This window comes from Pecten maximus, chromosome 1 (assembly GCF_902652985.1).
Source record: "Pecten maximus chromosome 1, xPecMax1.1, whole genome shotgun sequence".
In the NCBI taxonomy this organism is placed as follows: Eukaryota; Metazoa; Mollusca; class Bivalvia; order Pectinida; family Pectinidae; genus Pecten; species Pecten maximus.
Window position 1 is genome coordinate 59,062,512 of NC_047015.1, and position 25,489 is coordinate 59,088,000.

The 25,489-nt window shown below is 38.7% G+C and overlaps 1 protein-coding gene across 2 annotated transcripts in view; it reads left to right on the forward strand.

Moving 5' to 3' along the window:
* Positions 1-8,586: 8,586 nt before the first annotated feature.
* LOC117339535 (prolyl 4-hydroxylase subunit alpha-1-like) overlaps positions 8,587-25,489 on the forward strand; it is a 35,417-nt gene continuing 18,514 nt past the window's right edge. The window contains exons 1-4 of one of the 2 annotated variants that reach the window (XM_033901199.1): positions 8,587-9,069; positions 17,334-17,485; positions 21,736-21,897; positions 24,792-24,952. In XM_033901199.1, the coding sequence (XP_033757090.1) occupies positions 8,897-9,069; positions 17,334-17,485; positions 21,736-21,897; positions 24,792-24,952 (648 nt within the window). In that variant the 5' untranslated portion in view covers positions 8,587-8,896. The remainder of the gene's footprint in view (positions 9,070-17,333; positions 17,486-21,735; positions 21,898-24,791; positions 24,953-25,489) is intronic. The other variant, XM_033901209.1, reaches the window with a different exon arrangement.

Here is a 25,489-nt window from a genome sequence, read left to right on the forward strand (position 1 = left end):
TGATCTGGTATTTCTTAGCTGCCATACAGTAAGATGTTAGCATATAGTTGGGGGTAGATGACTAAAGCATTGGATTCTAAGCTGTTGATAGTTGGGACAATGGAGGAGAAAATGTTCAGTAGTTTCAGAAGACAATTTACATGAGCAAAGAGGACTATCAACTAAATTTCGTCTAAACAGGTGATCGTTTACAGAGCTGCAGTTCATTCGAAGCCTTGCATGATGAATTTGACCGTGTCTGCTATTGCAGTAGTAATAGTGTTTAGGGACAGAGTAAGTGTCGGTATTTAAGAATGCTTTAAGGTGGGTAATTGAGGGACTATATTTTATGTCGTCGGGGAGTGAATTCCATAAGTCGACAGAGGAGGGTAGGAAAGATTAGTTCGGCACTTAACTTGACAGAAATCATTAGCTCTTCTTGTGTTGTGTGCATGTATGAAATTGAATGATTTTGTGTTTTCTTCTTCGGACGACAAGGAGGTCCCAACCGGTTTCTATATATAATTTATTGCGACTTGTGAGCTTGGTTGCCCCAGTGACGATTCTGGCTGCTTCAAGCTGTATATTTTCTAACATCTGACTTTGGCCTAAAGTTATTCAGGTAATGGTCTTATAAAAGTATAATAAATAGTTTGGAGAGACTTCCTATCAATGATGAATTTAAGATTCCTAATTAAAGTAAGTTTTTTTTAGAGGATTTACCAATAATGTATTGTATATGGTCAGTCCAACTTCCGTTAGATGAAAAAGACACACCGAGGTGTTTGTAGCACGTGACTTCTGTTATGGATGTGTTATTCATAAGTAGGGGAGGATGGAATGGTTTATGGAGTTTTTTGCTAACGATCAGTGTTACAGTTTTGTTTGGATTAAAATTAACAAGCCATTTATTAGACCACTCGTGAATTTTCGAAAGATTATTATTTAACATGTTTGCGGTCAAGCCCGGTGAATCCACTTCGACATACAGAGATGTATCGTCGGCAAATAGCTTAATGGTGCAATTAGTGTCGTGAACAATATCATTTATGAATATCAAGAATAAAAGTGGTCCTAGAATTGATTAATGTCCTACTCGGCCGGGGCTCAACTTCCGCCGGCTGATCTTCTTTTTTTTTGGAAGAGGTTTATAATATATATATTTACATATGTGCTTATAGTTATTATAATTGGCTCGGAATGTAAATGGTCTTTTAACACAAACAATGGACTAGTAAGGCTAAGCTCTACTGGCTGTAGGTCTAACGATATATTAGGTAGTATCTTATGATTTTATAATTATTTCAGTATCTTTAATCAGTGCATTGACACAGAAAAAAAAACCAATTTGACTCATGATTTGTGCATGCCGCTCGTCAATTTAACCAGAGACATATATAGATGTATATGTCTCTGATTTAACGCTTCAAATTTTGACTAACACTAGTGCTGCATGTAAGTCTTGTGTGTTGTCCAATATACAGATACAATACAATACAATACAAAATATTTTATTAACGTGTCACATGTCAATATTACAGATATATAAAATACAGTAGAAGTCATAAAAACTTTACAAGTTGCATTAAAATTATATTGACATCCAGCCAATTTGACTTATGAGACACAATATACATGTAAAAAGTTCTGTTAAATATAGGTAAAACAGGATCTTCTGCGATACATCAGATAGAGTGAAGAAGCTAAAATAGGCTGAAGATCATCACTTGTCATAAGATAATGAAATTGTTCATATGGGTTTAACTCTAAAAAGTTTGGACAATAATTGCTTGCTTCACTAAATAAAATTCGCCTAATATCTGAATAAAACTCACAGTCAATTAAAAAATGGCGCTCGTCTTCTACTAATCCTGACTGACATAAAATACATTTCCTCTCATGTAATGCTAAGGGAGGACGAGAATACCGGCCTGTCTCTATTTTCAATTTCAAATTACCACAACGGAACTTGGCTAACGTTTGCCTATGCTTAAGATTTACAACAGTATATATATATGATTCTGGGGTAAAAACAGATTTAAACGTACGGTAAGTACGCAACTTATTTCCGTTAGTTTTCCCTATATCATTCCATAGTTCTTGATACCACTTGTTTTCGTCCTTTGTTTTGAATACACATTTAGCTAAATTCATACAGTAACTCGGAATAGGGCTAGGCGCTAAGAATTCATTAAGATTGTGTTCATTAAAAAGTTTTTCAACACGTTTATCCCAGCTTCCTGTCCTGGTTTTAGACTACTCGTGGAGCCGTTTAACCATACGGTCCTCTGTTGTACCCGTGAGCCTTAACCAGAGTCTACATACTTCGAGTTTTTGCTTGACAGCAGTAGAGTTCCATCCAAGATCACCTCTGGTCGCGACATTGGATGCGTTGTTTCCGGTGCCTAGAAAGTATCGACAAGCTTTGTTTTGGACAGTTTGTACAAAGCTATAAGTATTTACTCCCCACAATCCCGCGCCGTAGAATAGAACTGGTTCGACTAGAGATTCATACAGATTCTTATAAACACTAAAAGACATCCCTCCAGCGAATCTGAATTTGGCATATAATGCGCCGAGGGCACGACTAGCCGATTTTGAAAGTTCCCGCGCTGCGAATTCCGTCTCCAAGAATTCCGTAAACCAAAAACCGAGATACTTATATCGATTAGTTATGTCTATTTCCAGGTCACCACATTTGAAAGTAAGTTCCGATCTTGGAATAGATTTATGACGAAAGTGTATCACTTCTGTTTTGTCCTGATTAACACACAGCCGCCACCTGCTACTCCAACGATGAAGGCAATCTAGCATCCGTTGTAGAGATGGTTCGTCTGGAGCGAGTAATGCTATGTCGTCCGCATATAATAATATAGACATTCTGAGATCTCCACATGTTATACCGCTATCTAAACGAGTAATTTCGTCAACGAGATCGTTCACATAGATCGAAAATAATGTCGGGGAAATATTACATCCCTGTTTTACGCCCTGGTCGACAGAGAACCAATCAGAAACGTAAGTATTTAACCGCACAGCACAACGGACGTCCGTATAAAGGGACTTAACTGCGTCCAGAAATGGTCCATGAATTCCTATGGATTTGAGCTTGAACCACAAACATTCCCTGTTGACTGTATCAAAAGCCTTTTTAGCGTCGACGAAACACACGAAAGTTGATAATTTCGATATTTTCCTATTATTGATGACAGAATGTAAAGAATATATATGGTCTAAGCAGCTTCTTTTCTTTCGGAATCCATTCTGTTCATCTGCCAGAAGATAGACGTTGACCTAAGACATCCGTATAAATCTTGCACGGAACCGATAATAGCGAAATCCCGCGATAACTGAGTGGGTCCGTTGCGTCCTTAGAATCCGCTTCTGGTATAGGACTCATCAAAGTGTATGTTAGCTATGGTCGGTGACACTAATTTACCCCTAGGGGTTAATTCCAAAAGTCACTCAACCGTGACAAAGTCCGACTGTCGCCAAATTGGGTCACAGGTGAAGTCTCCAATTACCAACTTTACCTGAAGTGAAATTTACAACGTAGGAATTTTAAAAGAAGTTATACAAATCCCAAAGGCTCATTCCCTGAACACCAACTCTGGTAAGGACAAAGAAAGGTGTTTATGTAGGAAGTTCTTTGAAGTTTAGTTATAGTCTGTTTCAATATGAAATACCAACTCAGGTAAAAAAAAAATAGGGTCAGCTCAGGTATATGAATCAGATATAGTTGTCTAAATTCAAAGCACTATCATATGGAATATTTTACTATTAATATTGAAATGACAATATTAAATCAATAAATATAGACTCTATATAAAATATATTAATAATCAAATTTTAAAGCACTATGCCTAATTATATATTTTGCTATTGATAATGACAATATCGATTAAATATATAAATAAAGAAAAAAAATAGAAATTGTTTTCTAAATTCAAAGCACTAATTTTAGATGTTAACTATTAATAATGACAATATCTGTTGACGATGAAGTTATAACGTTGACCTATGCATTCGCCATTCCGCGTATGATAAACAAAAAATACTTCTATTTTCTAAACCTGAAACAGATACACACAAGAATATTGTTCTGCAAGAACTGATCTATAAAGTGATTATATGATAATCTAAACAAATCTGGAAAAAAGCAATATATGTTTAGGTATTTGAAGAAAATCTGTACTAATTAAACATGAAACAGATATCACAAGAATATTACAATAGTTCTGCAGTTACTGATCTATATTGTGTTATATAATAACAAATATAAAAAAAACAAAACAATACAAGTACAAATGTACATGTATAGCTAGCTATTCTAAGTAATATAAACAAAAATGTTACTGCTAACTAAATATAAACATGAAACAGATATAACTTTTAAAAGAATATTGCAATAATTCTTCAATAACTTAACTATTCATACAAATCTGAAAAACATAAAGTTAATCAATAGGAAAAGCATACAAAGTCTAACTAATATTGCTTTACAGTGAAAAAGTATGAATGTAAGATTTCGTAATAATGCCAATTTACACTAAATCTGAAAGCAAAATGTTAAAGTTTGATCAAGTATCCAACGATACAATTGTTTTTGATAATTCAAATATAAAAGCAAAATATGATGATTTTCCCAAAGTGTGCTTCAGTTTTATACACTATTTCTGAAACAGTTTTGCAATCATTAACAGCTAATGATTTTCTGATCACCAAACAGGTGAGTTGATTTACCTGTGTTCTTACACTGAGGATATTTCTGTAACAGACTATAACTCCCTATCAACACACCTTAACCCCTATGTAAACACTCCACCCTAACCTAACCTAACTGGTGTTCGGGGAAGACCCCATAACAAACTAACAGTACATTTCAATTTATTTAAAAAAATATTGGGTTAGAACTGCAGCCAGTCTCTCACAAAAATCGGCACAATGCTTATTGGCAGCGGCCATGTTTGTTATGATGAGTATTCTAAAAATCTCTCTCTCTCTCTCTCTCTCTCTCTCTCTCTCTCTCTCTCTCTCTCTCTCTCTCTCTCTCTCTCCTGATTTTAAACATTTGTTTGCTGGGAAATGATATAATAAAAAAGCAAGATATTTCTTTTTTTTTCAAAAGAAACTTATAAACATGGATTTTATATAAAAATAGAAACGTATATATACGTCTCTGACAAGGTTCTTTATTGAAGATGCAATTATTATATTTAGATTATCAAAAAAGATAAGTCTTTATTGAAGATGCAATTATTATATTTAGATTATCAAAAAAGATAAGTAAATATTGCAAGACCAGTAGATTTTAAGGATGGGCTGAAAAAAACCAGATGGTTTTTAAAATCATGCTTAATTAATTTAACACATAAAGACAGAATTTTAGAAAGATGCAAATTGTGTTTGTTCCAAATATGGATTTTTTTTTCATTTTATCTTTTTAAGTTAGATAAAAAAATACTATAGTTTTAATTTATTATAATTATCATACTGTTTGAGGCCGTCCTTAAATGACCTTAGCTGTTAATAGGACGTTAAACAAAATAAACCAAACCAAACTGTTTCAGAATAGAAAGGATGAATAGAATAACAACTGAATTTTCTAATTGTTATCAAATAAATACATCGAAACATTGGAAGGTAAATTCAATTGAACTAATATTTTTGAAAAATGCTTATCTTATATTTGATATCAAGATACGTTTTTAAAACGAGTAATCGTAGATCGTCAAGTGCATTTTATATTTTGACTCTCAGTTTTTTTATTCGACTCTCAGGATTTCACAGCTGATCATGAGAGCCACTGACTCTTGAGATTATAATCCTACTGGATGACCTGTTAAATTATTAAACCTTGCAAGCCTGTACGCACGTACTTTGTTTACATATACAATCCGAAAACCTTTACGGGCCTTTCTGGTGATGAGACAAAAACAAAGTAACATGTATTTCGTCGGTTACATCAGCTGTTGAGATAAGATATTTGATTTTCGTCTTTTATGGCGAAAAGACGAAAATCAAATATCTTATTTCTCACCCTTTCGTCTTTTTTGATCCGAAAAGACGAAGATTAACAAAAGTTAAATTTCGTCTTTTCGCCCGAAAAGACGAAACATCATACTCGAAAAGACGAAATAAATGCATGCAAGTTAGCGACTTTAATTATTGTCTTTTCGGGTTCATTATTTTCAAAATGTCACAAATCAGCCACCGTAACTATGCCAGTTACAGCTTTAACTTATCCGTTCTCATTACTTTTTTTCGTATTCCTATTCATACAATTTTGGACTAAATCCATGTTTCTTACAAACTGTCATTACATACAAAAAAATATTCATTAAACTGATGTATTCATAAAGTAGAATTTCAGACATATCACGAAGTCTGAAATATTGTTATTCAAGTAATTATGGGAAATTGTAATCATGGTTATAAATATCACAAAACATACTTCTCAATGTATCAGTTTTTAAACCCGAATACACAGATTATTCTTGGAAGGTATTAACGTTTCCTATATCCATTGCTTTAAGCAAAGTCCAGGGATTGTATTGGCTTGGATTCGTCCATCTTTCAAATTTCTCATTCTTTCAAATTCAATTAATCTTATAGAGTTGAGAGTCGGTAGAGTCTTATCACTAAACTGTTTCAATACAATGACCAGGGTAAAACGCAGTGTCCGTCTGACCTTCATTTCCTACCTAGGAAATACTCCACAAAATCAAAAGATTCTTGATTAGTTACATTTGACAGGTGCGTTCATGAAATGTAAGTCAACAGAGTTTGCTGGAACAAGTTATCATCAACCATATCCAATGTCACAACTGTGTTAACACATTCAGACGGTTTATGACAAACTTAACTGAATGCACTGGACATGTAAGGTTGGTCAAGTCCAATAATTTTATCTGTCAAAGTACGTTAATTAACCAATTGAAAAAACTGGATATTTACTTGCTCAAAATAAGGGAAATCCTGTTTATGATACAATTCCAACAGAAAGAAATTGTAAAACATTGTAAACTAATAAAATTGCACAAGAGTTTTAGCGCTACAGTACTTTCAGTACTTTATTGAATTATGGATCGAGCAAGCTATCTAAGCTATGAAGGGGGCCGCGGTGGCCGAGTGGTTAAGGTGTCCAGACACTTTATCACTAGCTCTCCACCTCTGGGTTGCGAGTTCGAAACCTACGTGGGGCAGTTGCCAGGTACTGACCGTAGGCCGGTGGTTTTTCTCCGGGTATTCCGGCTTTCCTCCACCTCCATTACCTGGCACGTCCTTAATTGGCCCTGGCTGTTAATAGGACGTTAAACAAAAACAAACAAACAAACAAGTATGAGGAAAAGTTGCCGAAGCTGTACAGCTCTTCCTGGGGAGGTCATATAGACTTCGATTGATTCCAAACTCTATCTACCTTTTCAGCTCTGTATCTATACAGCAGCATCTCTCATGCCCACCCATTTCAAAATTTCAAATCTTATACCGATGATCAGTCAAATTCTCCCCCCCCCCCCCCCCCCCCCCAAATACCTCATAAATTGTAGATAAAATAATCATATACATACATTTTTTTTTCGTATTCTTAAATGTCATAAAGCAATTACCTACAAATTAATGCTTAATTGTCATACAATGTATCTAGTTACCCTTTCACACAGCACTGTTGTTTTATTTTTTAAATTGTTTTGATTTGTTATACTTTGTAGATTTCTCAGATAACAAACATCTTCACTGATAACAAGCACTGACTAGCGACAGGGCGACTCAATGCTAGCTAGTTTGAGTCGCGGTGCGGGCGCTTAAATTTGTTGTACTTTTGGAGAAAAGTTGTTAAAAAGTTGTTATATTTTGATAAATGTTTAAGGAACAAGATGCTTCAAAAACTTAATCAGTGCCCGTGGAATTAATTCATCTTTCGAACAATTAAAAAAGATTTGGACGAGTATTTTTGGAAAAAAGAAGTTCACAATCATGATCAGGTAGCATATTTCGATAAATTTTGTTATTCGCTTTTAATATGCTGCCATTATAAAATTCATGAAAACTCTTGCAAAATTTGAACAAACAAACAAAAATCCAAATAATTTATTCAGCTTTTGACTGATTCATCAATTAAAACTCGGGTAGTATTCTTGGAGAAAATGGTTTACATTACGTTAGGACATTTCAATACTCCTACAACAAACACCACCATCTGTTTACACAATAAACAGGGGACTTAACTCGATGTCATCTATTGCAGAATGTGACAGGGCAGTGTAAGAAATGTCGCGAGTAAAATAAGCTGTTAGTGCCAAAATGGCAGCTCCGACTGCTGGCTCCCCAGGAAATTGAGTAAGACATTGACTAGTAGCTATGATATAATAAATGTAAAATGAACTATTGACTTTGCTGTGATATAGCGGCAATATAAAAACATATATAAGAAGATGGGCGGGGTGGATGTCAGATTATGGAGATATACGAGGATAAGTCCCTTCTACTGTAAAGTTTACAATACAATCACGTCGTTAATCCTCGGATTATCTCACGTTATGTAAGCTACGCGATATCTGTGGACAAACATTTCGCTAGTTGTCCGAACCGAAACTAGTCCTATTTCTACCCCAGCGTTAAAATCAAAATGGACTCGTCCAAATTACAGTAACTCGATACCCAAGGCTATATGTACAGCGGAGGTTTCCAGAATGCCCCACTTCCGTTAAGGGATCGAGTTACTCTGCACGTACGCTACTTGTACGTGGGCATTTCCCTATACAACGTGGACAGAATCGGAAGGAAGACAAGTGTCAATCAGCTGTGTCCAGGTGAACTTGACTGTCACTGGGGCAGTGGTGCGTTACACGTGTGTTGTTATTGTTTACTCCTGTCACTGTGTATGTGTGTGTGGATTCTGAGTCTGTGAAGTAAGATGACGACATTTACGTTTTGGTGTGCTTGCGTGGCACTGATTACAATGGTCCAAGGAGAAATGTTCACCTCTTTAGCGGCCATGCAGTCTACACTCTGGGCCGAGAGGGAAATCGCCGCTACTATAAATGATTATATTCAGGAAGAAGAGGCTCGACTGACCAAGTTAAAACAGTAAGTACTCGTCCTCTACAGACAGTAACTGTGTGTGTCACCCCTCAGTGATAAACTACAGTCTGTCACCCCCCAGTGATAAACTACAGTCCGAAAAATATCAAATGGTCATGCTCAAGTCCACCTGATGTATCCCGCCCTCGGCCCGCGCCGTAAGTCGACCTCTGAGACACCAAGGTTTACCTACCCCCCCCCCCCCCCCCCCCCCCCACACACACAACCACCTGCTTATTTAATCGGTTCAAAGACTAAACAAACACTGTCACAAATAAGATACAACTTCATTGTATTATCTGATATTTTCCTCTCACCATATATATCTCTATATGGGAAGAAAGTAATGAAAATACCCTGCCTTCGACCACTGGGGCTCGAACTAGGGACCTTGCGCTCTCAAGGCAAACATCCTACCACTAGGCTAAAGGGAAATTCCCACCAAATTGAGCTAGTAAGGAGACCTTATACTCTCTACGTTTACACTACTCCCTCCTTCAGAAAGTCTTCGCTTCTGAAGACAACTACAACCCAGATTCTTAAGCTCCAAGAAAGCCTTTCAATCTCCTATAGCTTATACACTTAGACTGGTCAACAGCACCAAATCTGTAGTAGGAGCAGAAAAATGCACGGCCAGACCGGGGTTCGAACCCGTGTCCTCCGAACACTAACCGGATGCTCTACCAATTGAGCTACCTGGTTCAGTTCCGCTACACTTTCAAGGACATCTTTATGTCCAGTTTATTCTCCCGAGATAATTTGAGGGTTTTTACAGGTACATTTTTTGTAGTTGATATAAGGGAGACTATGAACAGTCCAAGGCCTAATGGTAACTGTAGATGGACACTCGGACCATTACAAGGTGGTTTATTTGGTTTATTTTGTTTAACGTCCTATTAACAGCCAGGGTCATTTAAGGACGTGCCAGGTTTTGGAGGTGGAGGAAAGGTGGAGTACAGGGAGAAAAACCATCAGCCTACGGTCAGTACCTGGCAACTGCCCCACGTAGGTAAAATTTCGAACTCGCAACCCAGTGGTGGAGGGCTAGCTAGTGTTAAAGTGTCGGGACACCTTAACCACTCGGCCACCGCAGGACCATTACAAGATTTTAGTGGTGTTTGCTGAACAAATCTTACTTAACTGCTGTTCGGACAATCTGAAAAGTTGGGCAATTACACATAATTGGAAAACTAAGATACTAGATAGAGAATAATTGATGTTAGTATTGGCGGGCTGATAATCGAAAATAAGTAAAAAAAAAAAATTAAAAAAAAATCATCAATGATGATTTTGAAAAGGCAATTAATTGGTAATTTCTGGAAGTGTTCATAAATCTGTGGCTTCTAAATTTTTGTAATGTTACCGTACCAAGAAGTAGTTTATATTTTACCGATATATTCATTGGTCGTTTACAAGCAATTAAGGAGATTTTAACATATTAACAACTGTTAAATGCTTTTATGGCACTATCCAGTTTACCCTAGTATGTTTTGGACACTCCCCAACATCAGATTTGACTCTAGGATTTGAAGCAACATGTTAAAACTGAGAAATAGTGATTTGACTTGTGATATTACTAAAAGTCAAGAGTCAACTGGATTCCCTGAATTTGTTTGTGTTCAGTATTGAAAATATTGATAGCAAAGGCTAAGACTTGTTATAAATGTATACTTGTACATAAACTTTGTACAAATTTTTAAGGATAGCTCTGTGCTTAATTTTGAAAATCAGTTATAATAGATAATTCATTAATTTTGAATTCCTGTTTATCGATTGTGAAAGTAAAGCAATTTCCCTTCACTAGTTTTCGCAGACCTGGCCTGAAGGGACGGGAGCTACATGTCATGGCATGGTGTCTGTTGTCCCTCCGTCAACTTTTCCTAAATTCACTACTTAAACCACTGAAGCGGTGTTAATTATAAGTTCACCTTATGTTGTCCGTTTTTGAAAAGAATGGACCCTAGATATTATTCTTTGATATATACAACTTAGAAATTTCTAAAAGATGAGGGTTTTAAATGACCTTGAAGTGTTTAAATTTAAATCCTCGCTATTTTGCATTCATATTGTCAACAATCTGATCTGTTAAGGCGTGAGTAAAAAAAGAGCCGGAAAACGGAAATCCGGATTATCTAAAACCGAATGCAAAAATACTTATAAATATGATATTCACTTATTATTAACGTAATTTTATATTCAGTTTTAATGTTATTTTTAGTTTTATAACTTCTGAAATATTGTGATTGATTATCGATATAATAATGATATTGCTGTGGATCTAAATGTGTTATTTCTCAAACAAATTCATTTTGATAATTTGTAAATTTTGAATTTTCATCAAGTCATAATCAAGACTTGAAAATATCACTTCTCCATACTTCAAACACGGAGTAATCAATGAATTGATAAATTGAAAATTGAAGTCAAGGCAATGAGTTAATATTTTCCTTAAATAATTTTTCAATATACAACAAATGTTCAGATGACTATTTGTGCCATGCTGTCACAATTCTAAAATTGAATTCGTATGTAAATATATGCTAGCCTGTCAATATCCACAAAGCTGTACTCAAAGTCATGCCAGTAGATAGCGGTATATGTATATACTTGTTGGCCACATCTAGTGCTTACTTGTGTGAACAATAAATCAATAACAAAATGGTTCATATATTTCTATTTGTCTTCACACATTATGCGGTGTTTGAAGATCTGAATGAAGCGAATAAACGACGTATTAAATTATTTTTATGAAATATTCAAGTCATAGATCATTCTCTTTTTAAAATATTGATTTCGGGTCCATTGTGGTAATTCAACTATCATGGCAATCAGGCCGCGAATTGCGAATGGTTAAAAAAAAATTAAAATACTTCTCGGTCAAATAAACCCCTAATATTTTACATATGATACATTTGGACATTGGAGAACATATAATTGTGTCCATTCTCCAAGCACTATTTTACTCCATTTTGGTAATTCAATATAAGTCTGTTCCCCCAACCCATTTTTAAAATGCAGAATGTATCTTCATAAATATATTCTCAAAATTACTTATTACCCCGGTATATATGACATTTTACATAAACCTCCCATAACAGAAGGTGAACTTAAAACTTGCAAATCTCCTTTGAATCATTCCAATTTTGATATGTGTAAATAAATACACGTACGGTATATATAGATATGGAATGCTTCACAAATTTGCGTACAGTTATATATTTGGAATCTTATAAAACCCCCAAAGATGTTTTCTCCGCATAAACGTGTGATTAGTGCGATTACATTGCTGAACTGTGTGGTTCAGTTTGTTTAGATGATCAACATTGGAAAGGGACAATAAATAGGGAATGTGTCGTCCCTTCGGATTGACTTCTGTAATCTTTGTGATCAGGTTTGAAGTTGAAAACGAAGCTTGAAGTTTTCTTTTCCTGTTAGCTGAATTATTCGATGAAGATACAGTCTCTATCTGGTTGTTACCCATCACATTATTTACAATAATTATACCAGGAGCATATCTTCTCATATAAAGATTTATTAATTAAACATCAAATGGTTCCTGAACAAAAGGACTCAAGTTTTTATCTTGAAGTACCATACAAGCTAGGGTACAGTTTCAATACGATACATTCCTAATTCAGACCTTGATTAGCAGCTCTAGTTTTAGTTTTCAGTAATTCTTTATGCGTGTTTCATCATATTAAGTTGAAATATGCCGAACTTACGATGGAACTAGCCTAAATTTAGTGCATATTAGAAGTTGGCATCAATAAAGTCACAGAGTCCCGACTGTATTATAACTGATGATACCTTCCCGAAAAAAAGAAGACATACATATTTTATTTGTATCCATCGATCCACGATAGATCAACATACTTCCAATTTCAATTAGGACCTTACAGAAACATGTGTACAATCATATCAGAACAGCTCCAAACATTTCAAATTATTTGCAATTAATTCCTAAACCAATATCAGTCAATTGATCAACTTTAAATTTAGAAGATTACTGATTTTGCATTAAACAGCAATGTTCGTTAAAGTACTGTTCTTTGATTAGCTCACCTGGACAGAAGGTCCGGTGAGCTTATGTCATGGCGCAGCGTCCGTCGTCCGTCAACATTTGCTTCAAATCGCTACTAGTCATAAAGTTCTCATTGGATTTTGCCCAAATTTGGTCAGAAACATTCTTGGCGGAAGGGGATAAGATTTTGCATAAATGGTGACTCTGACCCCTGAGGGGCCAAAGGGCGGGGGCCCAATAGGGGAAATAGAGGTAATTCCTTTAAATCCCTACTAGTCATCAAGTTATAAATGGATTTGAACCCAATATGGTCAGAAACATTCTTGGGGGAAGGGGAACAGATTCTGCATACATGGTGACTCTGACCCCTGAGGGGCCAAAGGGGCGGGGCCCAATAGGGGAATAGAGGTAATTCCTTTTAAATCGCTACTAGTCATTAAGTTATGAATGGTTTTGAACCCAATTTGGTCAGAAACATCCTAGGGGAAAAGGGAACAAATTTTGCATACATTTTGACTCTGACCCTGGAGGGGCCATAGGGGCGGGGCCCAATATGGGAAATAGAGGTAATTCCTTTTAAATCGCTTTTAGTCATTAAGTTATGAATGGATTTTAACCCAATTTGGTCAGAAACATCTTGGGGGAAGCAAAACAGATTTTGCATTAATGATGACTTTGACCTCCAAAGGGGCCAAATGGGCAGGGCCCATAGGGGAAATAAACGTAATTCATTTAAATCGCTACTAGTCATAAAGTGATGAATGCATGTTCAAAAAACAGTTCTTGAGGTCTTTCAGACCCTTATACAAAAGAGAGTCTGGATCCAGACTTCATTATTTCTTTAAAGCACTATAACCATATACAGTGGAACCTCTATAAACCGAACATGCATGGGACATTGATATTTGTTCGGTTTACAGAGGGTTCGGTTTGGAGAAGTTGGTCAAAATAACCGGTCGAGTTCCGAATATAATTGGTCGGACGATGTTAGATTGTACCCGATTACAAACCGACACTAGGCCTACTATACGCACATAGATAATTTGGTTTGTCTGAAGAATATGAATATCATGAAAGTAAATCAATGCATATATTACAGATTATATAAGAAATTAAAATGACTAACTGTTGTTTTATATAGTTTTATACATTTACTGCACTTCACGATCGACCTGCATTCTGTTGCTTCGCCATGTGGTGGGGCCTAATACGGGATATTTAATGATTTTACAAAAAACGGAAATCGAATGATATGAAAGTGTGTGAAGATGTCTTGCTTCAATATGAATTACAATTGATCACTTGATACCGGTGGTATTATATTCCCGATATCGGTATTGTCTTAAAAAATAAACATCGGACACTGGCATCATTTCAGTGTGTATAGTTATGACCCTGCAAGAACACCCCTTATTGGGCCTCATTTAGATTAGAATGCGAAACTCAGTCTCCTAGCTCTACTTGTATTGCGAAGATTAACATGGAATCTGCTGCGCTTCGATGACGTGTGGCATTGTTTCATAATTAGTATTAATTACCGTGTTGATTATACACTACAATCATAACGCCCCTCAGGGTATTTATTGGATTACCTGTACAAATCACCTACATGTAAACGTAAGTCCCGATCGAGACACAATTTGGCTTCACACAATACCCGTCACAGTTGTTGTTTCACGGTTGACTAGCCTGACCTCGTGTCATAATCGCTCAGGTAAGGCCGGTTTTCAGAAGTAATTTTTGGTATACTTTATCAGGAACCGGAGACAAAATCGGTCCGGTGTTCGGAATTCAGAGGGATCGGTATTTGGAAGTTTTTAAATACCATAATAAAGAAGGACCGATTCCGTACAATAACAATTCGTTCGGTATTCAGAAGTGTTCGGTTTTTAGAAGGTTCGGTTTTCGGAAGTTGCACTGTATAGCATTGTTTGAGGTTGACAAATAAAACGAATTGAACATGAACATTATTTTGACATGTGGTCTATTCCAACCAGTTGAGCGATACAGGCCTCAGGGGCCTCTTGTTGTAAAATTTGTAACAAAGCTGAAGTTTCTGATCATGAACAGGGAATTGAAATTGCTGCAAAATTGGGTCCATTTGCCTGCCATCTGATGGTCACATTTTACGAGTTGTCAGTGTAAAAGGACCTTACACTGACCATAAATCTACACTTTTTGTCATGGAACTTGGAGGAAGATGTCGCACACACGTAATTAAATCAATGTTAAGGAAATAGAATATCGGCTTTATTGCAAGCGAAACCTTTAAAAGGTAATCCAGAATTAATTGTGTACAGTTGTCGTGGAAATCAATATCACAGTAATAGATGGAGTCATGTGATCCATGTTTGTCTGAGGACGGTACTGGAAGGAGCTAATGTGGCGATCATACGACAGTAAACTAGGATATTAAAACAGATGTGACTGTATACGGTACATGAGTATGAAGGGAGGATGAACATTACTGGTTATGATGCTAGGACAACCATACGAAAAATGTATGGTTGCCTTGGTAACCGGTTGATAATATACAGGATTTTTTTATCAAAAATTGCCTTCATAATCAGGGGTCTTTATTTTCAAAAGTTTTCAAAAAGGGGGTATTTTTCAGCCATCAGCTTATACAGTTCTAGTAATTGTTATAATTGTTGTTAAAATGAATATTTTGGGGTCTGCTACATTTCCTTACCAAAACATCACATTACTAATTTGTAATGAAAAAACAAATGAAATTTTAATTTTACCTAGAATTTTGCACATATACCTAGAATTTTGCACCTAAAAAGTAAATTATATTTTTTCTGTAAAACCCAGTAGGTATTTGATATTGATACCTTAAAAGTCAAATGAAACATAGGACCTCAAACTGGCCAAATAGCGATAAAAGTTACCTATAACATCAACAACAACCATGAGGCCATGTATGGACGGCGGTTGTGACAAGTGACCAAGGGTCAAGCTGACAAAGTTCCATGCTCTCTCTGTCATATGCCTATCCAATTTGTCCATCTGATACCATCAATACAGAAAGAAAAAAAACCTTTATAGAGTATATGTCTCAAAATCAACTACACCGTGTTGCTTTGAGTCTTAACCCTAAAAACTGGACATCATTTTCTCACCTGAATATTTAAGATCTTACGACTTTAAAGATTCAGAATTTGCAAAATTCGATCTTTGAGGGTCACTGTTTTGTATGTAACAACATTATTAAAATGTTATCAAGGTCAAGTTTTTGTCCTTAACACCATCGTTAGGTCAATGTCAGGGTCACACTCTTGTCCATAACACCATTGTCAAGGTCACACTCTTGTCCATAACACCATTGTCAAGGTCACACTCTTGTCCATAACACCATTGTAGGGATCACACTCTTGTCCATAACACCATTGTAGGGATCACACTCTTGTCCATAACACCATTGTCAAGGTCACACTCTTGTCCATAACACCATTGTAGGGATCACACTCTTGTCCATAACACCATTGTAGGGGTCACACTCTTGTCCATAACACCATTGTCAAGGTCACACTCTTGTCCATAACACCATTGTAGGGATCACACTCTTGTCCATAACACCATCTTTAGGTGAATGGTCTCCACCCCCAGACTAGGGTAAAACGTGTCAAAATGACTCAAATTTCAAACCCCTTTTCTCAGGACTGAGATATGATAGAAGGTATCAATCAAATACTCATCCAAGATGGGAAGGTCTGTAGATGACCTTTATTATTGGTTATTACACGAGACACAGACATGGGATTGCACCGATCATTGTCATAGATAGCCCATCTTTTTGTTTAGATTCTCATGCCCAGATTGTAATATGTAACATCTTTCTATGATTCTTGAGCCGCAATACATAAACGATACGAGGCCATGCGCCGTGTTAGACGTTCCAGTGGTACAGGTAAATTCTACTATTTGTCGAGTGCGCTGATGCGTAACGCTTCACTTAACATTGAATTTGCTCACTTAACATTGAATTTCCTCACTTTACATTGAATGTTGAATTTCCTCAATCACATATATTTAGGAAAATCACGTTTTTGAGCTTTATTTGTTGAAGTGCCATTGGAAGTGAATAAGAATTATCAGTTTTCAGAGGCAGTTTGATATGATGCACATATTGGCACTTACTGAAACCCCAGGAGCTAGTGGGCGGGTCTAAAATGGGTCTAATTCACTGTTATACAAGTATACATCAGAGTTCAGGTGCCAGTGAGTCTCTTGTTTTATTTTATAGACTGGCTGCAGACATGCATTCACACAGTAATCAAGTATTGAAGAATCCTGAGAAATATCTTGGAAATCCAGTCAATGCCTACTTACTGATCAAAGGGTTTACGATAGACTGGGACAGAGATGTTACTGGAGAAATAAGTTCACTCAAACCAGGTAAGGGTTTACTACAGACAGACAAGGGAGGTAACTACAGGGGTTACTACAGACTGACAAGGGAGGTAACTACACCAAACCAGGTCAGGGGTTACTACAGACAGACAAGGGAGGTAACTACACCAAACCAGGTAAGGGTTTACTACAGACAGACAAGGGAGGTAACTACAGGGGTTACTACAGACTGACAAGGGAGGTAACTACAGGGGTTACTACAGACATACAAGGGAGGTAACTACAGGGGTTACTACAGACTGACAAGGGAGGTAACTACAGGGGTTACTACAGACTGACAAGGGAGGTAACTACAGGGGTTACTACAGACTGACAAGGGAGGTAACTACAGGGGTTACTACAGACTGACAAGGGAGGTAACTACAGGGGTTACTACAGACTGAGAGAAGGGAGATAACTACACCAAACCAGGTCAGGGTTACTACAGACTGACAAGGGAGGTAACTACAGGGGTTACTACAGACAGAGACAAGGGAGGTAAATACAGGGGTTACTACAGACTGACAAGGGAGGTAACTACACCAAACCAGGTCAGGGGTTACTACAGACTGACAAGGGAGGTAACTACAGGGGTTACTACAGACAGACAAGGCAGGTAACTACACCAAACCAGGTCAGGGGCTACTACAGACTGACAAGGGAGGTAACTACAGGGGTTACTACAGACTGACAAGGGAGGTAACTACACCAAACCAGGTCAGGGGCTACTACAGACTGACAAGGGAGGTAACTACAGGGGCTACTACAGACTGACAAGGGAGGTAACTACAGGGGTTACTACAGACAGACAAGGCAGGTAACTACACCAAACCAGGTCAGGGGCTACTACAGACTGACAAGGGAGGTAACTACACCAAACCAGGTCAGGGGCTACTACAGACTGACAAGGGAGATAACTACAGGGGTTACTACAGACTGACAAGGGAGGTAACTACACCAAACCAGGTCAGGGGCTACTACAGACTGACAAGGGAGGTAACTACAGGGGTTACTACAGACTGACAAGGGAGGTAACTACACCAAACCAGGTCAGGGGTTACTACAGACTGACAAGGGAGGTAACTACAGGGTTTACTACAGACTGACAAGGGAGGTAACTACAGGGGTTACTACAGACTGACAAGGGAGGTAACTACACCAAACTAGGTCAGGGTTACTACAGACTGACAAGGGAGGTAACTACAGGGGTTACTACAGACTGAGAGAAGGGAGGTAAATACACCAAACCAGGTCAGGGGTTACTTCAGACTGACAAGGGAGGTAACTGCACCAAACCAGTCAGGGGTTACTACAGACTGACAAGGGAGGTAACTACACCATACCAGGTCAGGGGTTACTACAGACTGACAAGGGAGGTAACTACAGGGGCTACTACAGACATACAAGGGAGGTAACTACAGTGGTTACTACAGACTGACAAGGGAGGTAACTACACCAAACCAGGTCAGGGGCTACTACAGACTGACAAGGGAGGTAACTACACCAAACCAGGTCAGGGTTACTACAGACTGACAAGGGAGGTAACTACAGAGGTTACTACAGAATGACAAGGGAGGGTAACTACACCAACCAGGTCAGGGGTTACTACAGACATACAAGGGAGGTAACGTACAGTGGTTACTACAGACTGACAGGGAGGTAACTACACCAAACCAGGTCAGGGGCTACTACAGACTGACTAGGGAGGGTAACTACAGGGGTTACTACAGACTGACAAGGGGAGGTAACTACAGGGGGTTACTACAGACTGACAAGGGAGGTAACTACAGGGGTTACTACAGACTGACAAGGGAGGTAACTACAGGGGTTACTACAGACTGAGAGAAGGGAGATAACTACACCAAACCAGGTCAGGGTTACTACAGACTGACAAGGGAGGTAACTACAGGGGTTACTACAGACAGAGACAAGGGAGGTAAATACAGGGGTTACTACAGACTGACAAGGGAGGTAACTACACCAAACCAGGTCAGGGGTTACTACAGACTGACAAGGGAGGTAACTACAGGGGTTACTACAGACAGACAAGGCAGGTAACTACACCAAACCAGGTCAGGGGCTACTACAGACTGACAAGGGAGGTAACTACAGGGGTTACTACAGACTGACAAGGGAGGTAACTACACCAAACCAGGTCAGGGGCTACTACAGACTGACAAGGGAGGTAACTACAGGGGCTACTACAGACTGACAAGGGAGGTAACTACAGTGGTTACTACAGACTGACAAGGGAGGTAACTACACCAAACCAGGTCAGGGGCTACTACAGACTGACAAGGGAGGTAACTACACCAAACCAGGTCAGGGTTACTACAGACTGACAAGGGAGGTAACTACAGAGGTTACTACAGAATGACAAGGGAGGTAACTACACCAAACCAGGTCAGGGGTTACTACAGACATACAAGGGAGGTAACTACAGTGGTTACTACAGACTGACAAGGGAGGTAACTACACCAAACCAGGTCAGGGGCTACTACAGACTGACTAGGGAGGTAACTACAGGGGTTACTACAGACTGACAAGGGAGGTAACTACAGGGGTTACTACAGACTGACAAGGGAGGTAACTACAGGGGTTACTAAAGACTGACAAGGGAGGTAACTACATCAAACCAGGTCAGGGGTTACTACAGACTGACAAGGGAGGTAACTACAGGGGTTACTACAGACTGACAAGGGAGGTAACTACAGGGGTTACTACAGACAGACAAGGGAGGTAACTACAGGGGTTACTACAGACTGACAAGGGAGGTAACTACACCAAACCAGGTCAGGGGTTACTACAGACTGAGACAAGGGAGGTAACTACAGGGGTTACTACAGACTGACAAGGGAGGTAACTACACCAAACCAGGTCAGGGGTTACTACAGACTGACAAGGGAGGTAACTACAGGGGTTACTACAGACAGACAAGGGAGGTAACTACGCCTAACAAGGTCAGGGGTTACTACAGACTGAGACAAGGGAGGTAACTAAACCAAACCAGGTCAGGGGTTACTACAGACTGACAAGTGAGGTAACTACAGGGGTTACTATAAACTGACAAGGGAGGTAACTACACCAAACCAGTCAGGGGCTACTACAGACTGACAAGGGAGGTAACTACAGGGTTACTACAGACTGACAAGGGAGGTAACTACAGGGGTTACTACAGACAGACAAGGGAGGTAACTACACCAAACCAGGTCAGGGTTACTAGACTGACAAGGGAGGTAACTACAGGGGTTACTACAGACTGACAAGGGAGGTAACTACACCAAACTAGGTCAGGGTTACTACAGACAGACAAGGGAGGTAACTACAGGGGTTACTACAGACATACAAGGGAGGTAACTACAGGGGTTACTATAGACTGACAAGGGAGGTAACTACAGGGGTTACTACAGACTGACAAGGGAGGTAACTACAGGGGTTACTATAGACTGACAAGGGAGGTAACTACAGGGGTTACTACAGACTGACAAGGGAGGTAACTACACCAAACCAGGTCAGGGGCTACTACAGACTGACAAGGGAGGTAACTACAGGGGTTACTACAGACTGACAAGGGAGGTAACTACACCAAACCAGGTCAGGGTTACTACAGACTGACAAGGGAGGTAACTACAGGGGCTACTACAGACTGACAAGGGAGGTAACTACAGGGTTTACTACAGACTGACAAGGGAGGTAACTACAGGGGCTACTACAGACTGACAAGGGAGGTAACTACACCAAACCAGGTCAGGGTTACTACAGACTGACAAGGGAGGTAACTACAGGGGTTACTACAGACTGACAAGGGAGGTAACTACAGGGGTTACTACAGACTGACAAGGGAGGTAACTACACCAAACCAGTCAGGGGCTACTACAGACTGACAAGGGAGGTAACTACAGGGTTTACTACAGACTGACAAGGGAGGTAACTACAGGGGTTACTACAGACTGACAAGGGAGGTAACTACACCAAACCAGGTCAGGGTTACTACAGACAGACAAGGGAGGTAACTACAGGGGTTACTACAAACTGAGACAAGGGAGGTAACTACATGTTGGCCCTGACTGCCCCCCATGTTGGCCCTGACTGCCCCCATGTTGGCCCTGACTGCCCCCCATGTTGGCCCTGACTGCCCCCTTGAATGATCGGCAGAGTCCAAAAGGGTCGAATTAACTGAAATAGGCCCCTTGGTCTCTCGCTTAAGTGTGTACTACATAACTATCTGGGTACAATGTTGCCATTTGTCATTACAGATTTAGAAGAGAGGATTCAACACCTCAAAGAAAGTCTACCATCCTACGAGGATTTAAACGGTGCTGTGGTGGCCTTACTGAGATTACAGGATACCTACAAACTCGACACAGACCGTATCGCTGGGGGTGACCTCCAGGGTACACCCTCTGTCTCCTTGACAGGTAACTGGGTAAACCTTACACACCTCATCAGTCTCTATCTACATATTTCTCAAAGATCAGTAAATGCTTTTGAGCCTTAAATATTGAATTGCATTGTACATCAACATTTAATGTGTTGAAATATGGTAATGATGTGAGATATGGTAATTAGGTGAGATATGGTTATGAGGTGAGATATGGTAATGAAGTGAGATATGGTAACGAGGTGAGATATGGTAATAAGGTGAGATATGATGATGAGATGAGATATGGTGATGAGATGAGATATGGTAACGAGGTTAGATATGGTAATGAAATGAGATATGGTAATGAAATGAGATATGGTAATGAAATGAGATATGGTGACAAGGTGAGATAAGGTAATGAAGTGAGATATGGTGATGAGATGAGATATGATAATGAGGTGAGATATGGTGATGAGATGAGATATGGTGACAAGGTGAGATAAGGTAATGAAGTGAGATATGGTGATGAGATGAGATATGGTAATGAGGTGAGATTGGTAATGAGGTGAGATATGGTAATGAAATGAGATATGGTAATGAAATGAGATATGGTAACGAGGTTAGATATGGTTATGAAATGAGATATGGTAACGAGGTTAGATATGGTAATGAAATGAGATATGGTAACGAGTTATATATGGTAACAAGGTGAGATATGGTAACGAGGTTAGATATGGTAATGAAGTGAGATATGGTAACAAGGTTAGATATGGTAACAAGGTGAGATATGGTGATGAAGTCAGATATGGTAACAAGGTGAGATATGGTAACGAGGTTAGATATGGTAATGAGGTGAGATATGGTGATGAGGTTAGATATAGTAACAAGGTGAGATATGGTAACGAGGTTAGATATGGTAATGAAGTGAGATATGGTAACAAGGTTAGATATGGTAACAAGGTGAGATATGGTGATGAAGTCAGATATGGTAATGAGGTGAGATATGATGATGAGGTGAGATATGGTAATGAGGTGAGATATGGTAATGAAGTGAGATATGGTTATGAAGTGAGATATGGTAATGAGGTGAGATATGGTAATGAGGTGAGATATGGTAATGAGGTGAGATATAGTAATGAGGTGAGATATGGTAATGAAGTGAGATATGGTAATGAGGTGAGATATGGTAATAAGCTAAAAAGTTGAGAATTGATAATGAGGTGGATTATGGTAACGTGATTAGATACATTTTAATGAGATGAGACATTAACTATATAATGATTTGCCTTCCTGCCTGTCTGCCTGTCTGCATGCCTGTCCATTCCTGTTTAATGGACAGTTTAGGAATGCACGGAATAGAAATGTATGTGTAGGCTTTGTTCTCGCCTGGGTATGATACGTTCAGCAAACTAGATATAACATTTATGTGTCTATCCTCCCTATTGTATTGTGTGAAATATCACATGTTTTAGGAACTCCACCTTAATACTGTGTTTATTAACATATCCTTGTGATGTAACTTAATTTACATTCTACTGGTACTGTCAAACCTCTGTAGTTTACTGCGACTTGATGTTGAATTTTAGTTGATGTAGAGTACTAATTCATATTTAAAGCCTCCAATGTTTTCGTTTATAAATATAAAACTTCCATAGGTGACTTTTCCTGTTAAACCTCTCTATTGTCTACTGACTCGTGTTGACTGTGTAGTTGTATATCATGTGATTTATCCCACTCCTTTTGACTTTGTGGCGGCAACCAGTACGTCTGATCGACTTAAGGCTTCTGGTGCGTTGCTTTGATTGCCACTCTGCCATTCTTCAAAACAAAACAGTCTGTACATACGTGTATGACATATTTCCTGACAGTCTGTACATACGTGTGTGACATATTTCCTGACAGTCTGTACATACGTGTGTGACATATTTCCTGACAGTCTGTACATACGTGTGTGACATATTTCCTGACAGTCTGTACATACGTGTGTGACATATTTCCTGACAGTCTGTACATACGTGTGTGACATATTTCCTGACAGTCTGTACATACGTGTGTGACATATTTCCTGACAGTCTGTACATACGTGTGTGACATATTTCCTGACAGTCTGTACATACGTGTATGACATATTTCCTGACAGTCTGTACATACGTGTATGACATATTTCCTGACAGTCTGTACATACGTGTGTGACATATTTCCTGACAGTCTGTACATACGTGTGTGACATATTTCCTGACAGTCTGTACATACGTGTGTGACATATTTCCTGACAGTCTGTACATACGTGTGTGACATATTTCCTGACAGTCTGTACATACGTGTGTGACATATTTCCTGACAGTCTGTACATACGTGTGTGACATATTTCCTGACAGTCTGTACATACGTGTGTGACATATTTCCTGACAGTCTGTACATACGTGTGTGACATATTTCCTGACAGTCTGTACATACGTGTATGACATATTTCCTGACAGTCTGTACATACGTGTATGACATATTTCCTGACAGTCTGTACATACGTGTATGACATGTTTCCTGACAGTCTGTACATACGTGTGTGACATATTTCCTGACAGTCTGTACATACGTGTGTGACATATTTCCTGACAGTCTGTACATACGTGTGTGACATATTTCCTGACAGTCTGTACATACGTGTATTACATATTTCCTGACAGTCTGTACATACGTGTATGACATATGTCCTGACAGTCTGTACATACGTGTATTACATATTTCCTGTTGTTCATTTACATATAGAGTGTGGGGCACTGCATTAGAGATTCCCGTAGAATTGGTATTTTATAGGTTTTTATCGCGGTACTCATTCTCACGTCATCATTAGGGTATATGCTCTATCATTTAACATGTTTTTGTGATTTTGTCATAAATTATATGAAAACTTTGAGAGGCTTTAGCATGGTACTGGTGTGTCGGTTGTAGCTGACGACTGCTTTGAGTTAGGGCGTGTGGCATATCATGACCTTGACTATTATCACACGTCATTGTGGATGGAAGTGGCCCTCAATAAACTCGACAAGGAAGTCAACAAGACGGTCCATCGTAAGGACATCCTAGATTACCTATCCTTCTCCGTGTACAAAGTAAGTATTATGTAACAACATTCAAACGTGACGACGTCCAAACTTAACCATGTCCAAATGTAATGATGTCCAAATGTAATGATGTCCAAACTTAATGAAATCCAAACGTAATGTCATCCAAACGTAACGTCATCCGAACGTAATGCCGTCCAAACGTTACGGCGTCCAAACATTAGGCGTCCAAACGTAACGACTTCCAAACGTAACGGCGTCCAATCGTAACAACGTCCTAATGTAACGATGTCCAAACTTAACGATGTCCAAATGTAATCATGTCCAAACTTAATGAAATCCAAACGTAACGTCATCCAAACGTAACGATGTCCAAACGTAACGTCATCCAAACGTAACGACGTCCAAACGTAACGACGTCCAAACGTAATGCCGTCCAAACGTAACGTCATCCAAACATAACGTCATCCAAACGTAACGACGTCCAAACGTAACAACGTCCAAACGTAACGACGTCCAAACATAATGTCATCCAAACGTAACGCCGTCCAAACGTAATGTCATCCAAACGTAACGACGTCCAAA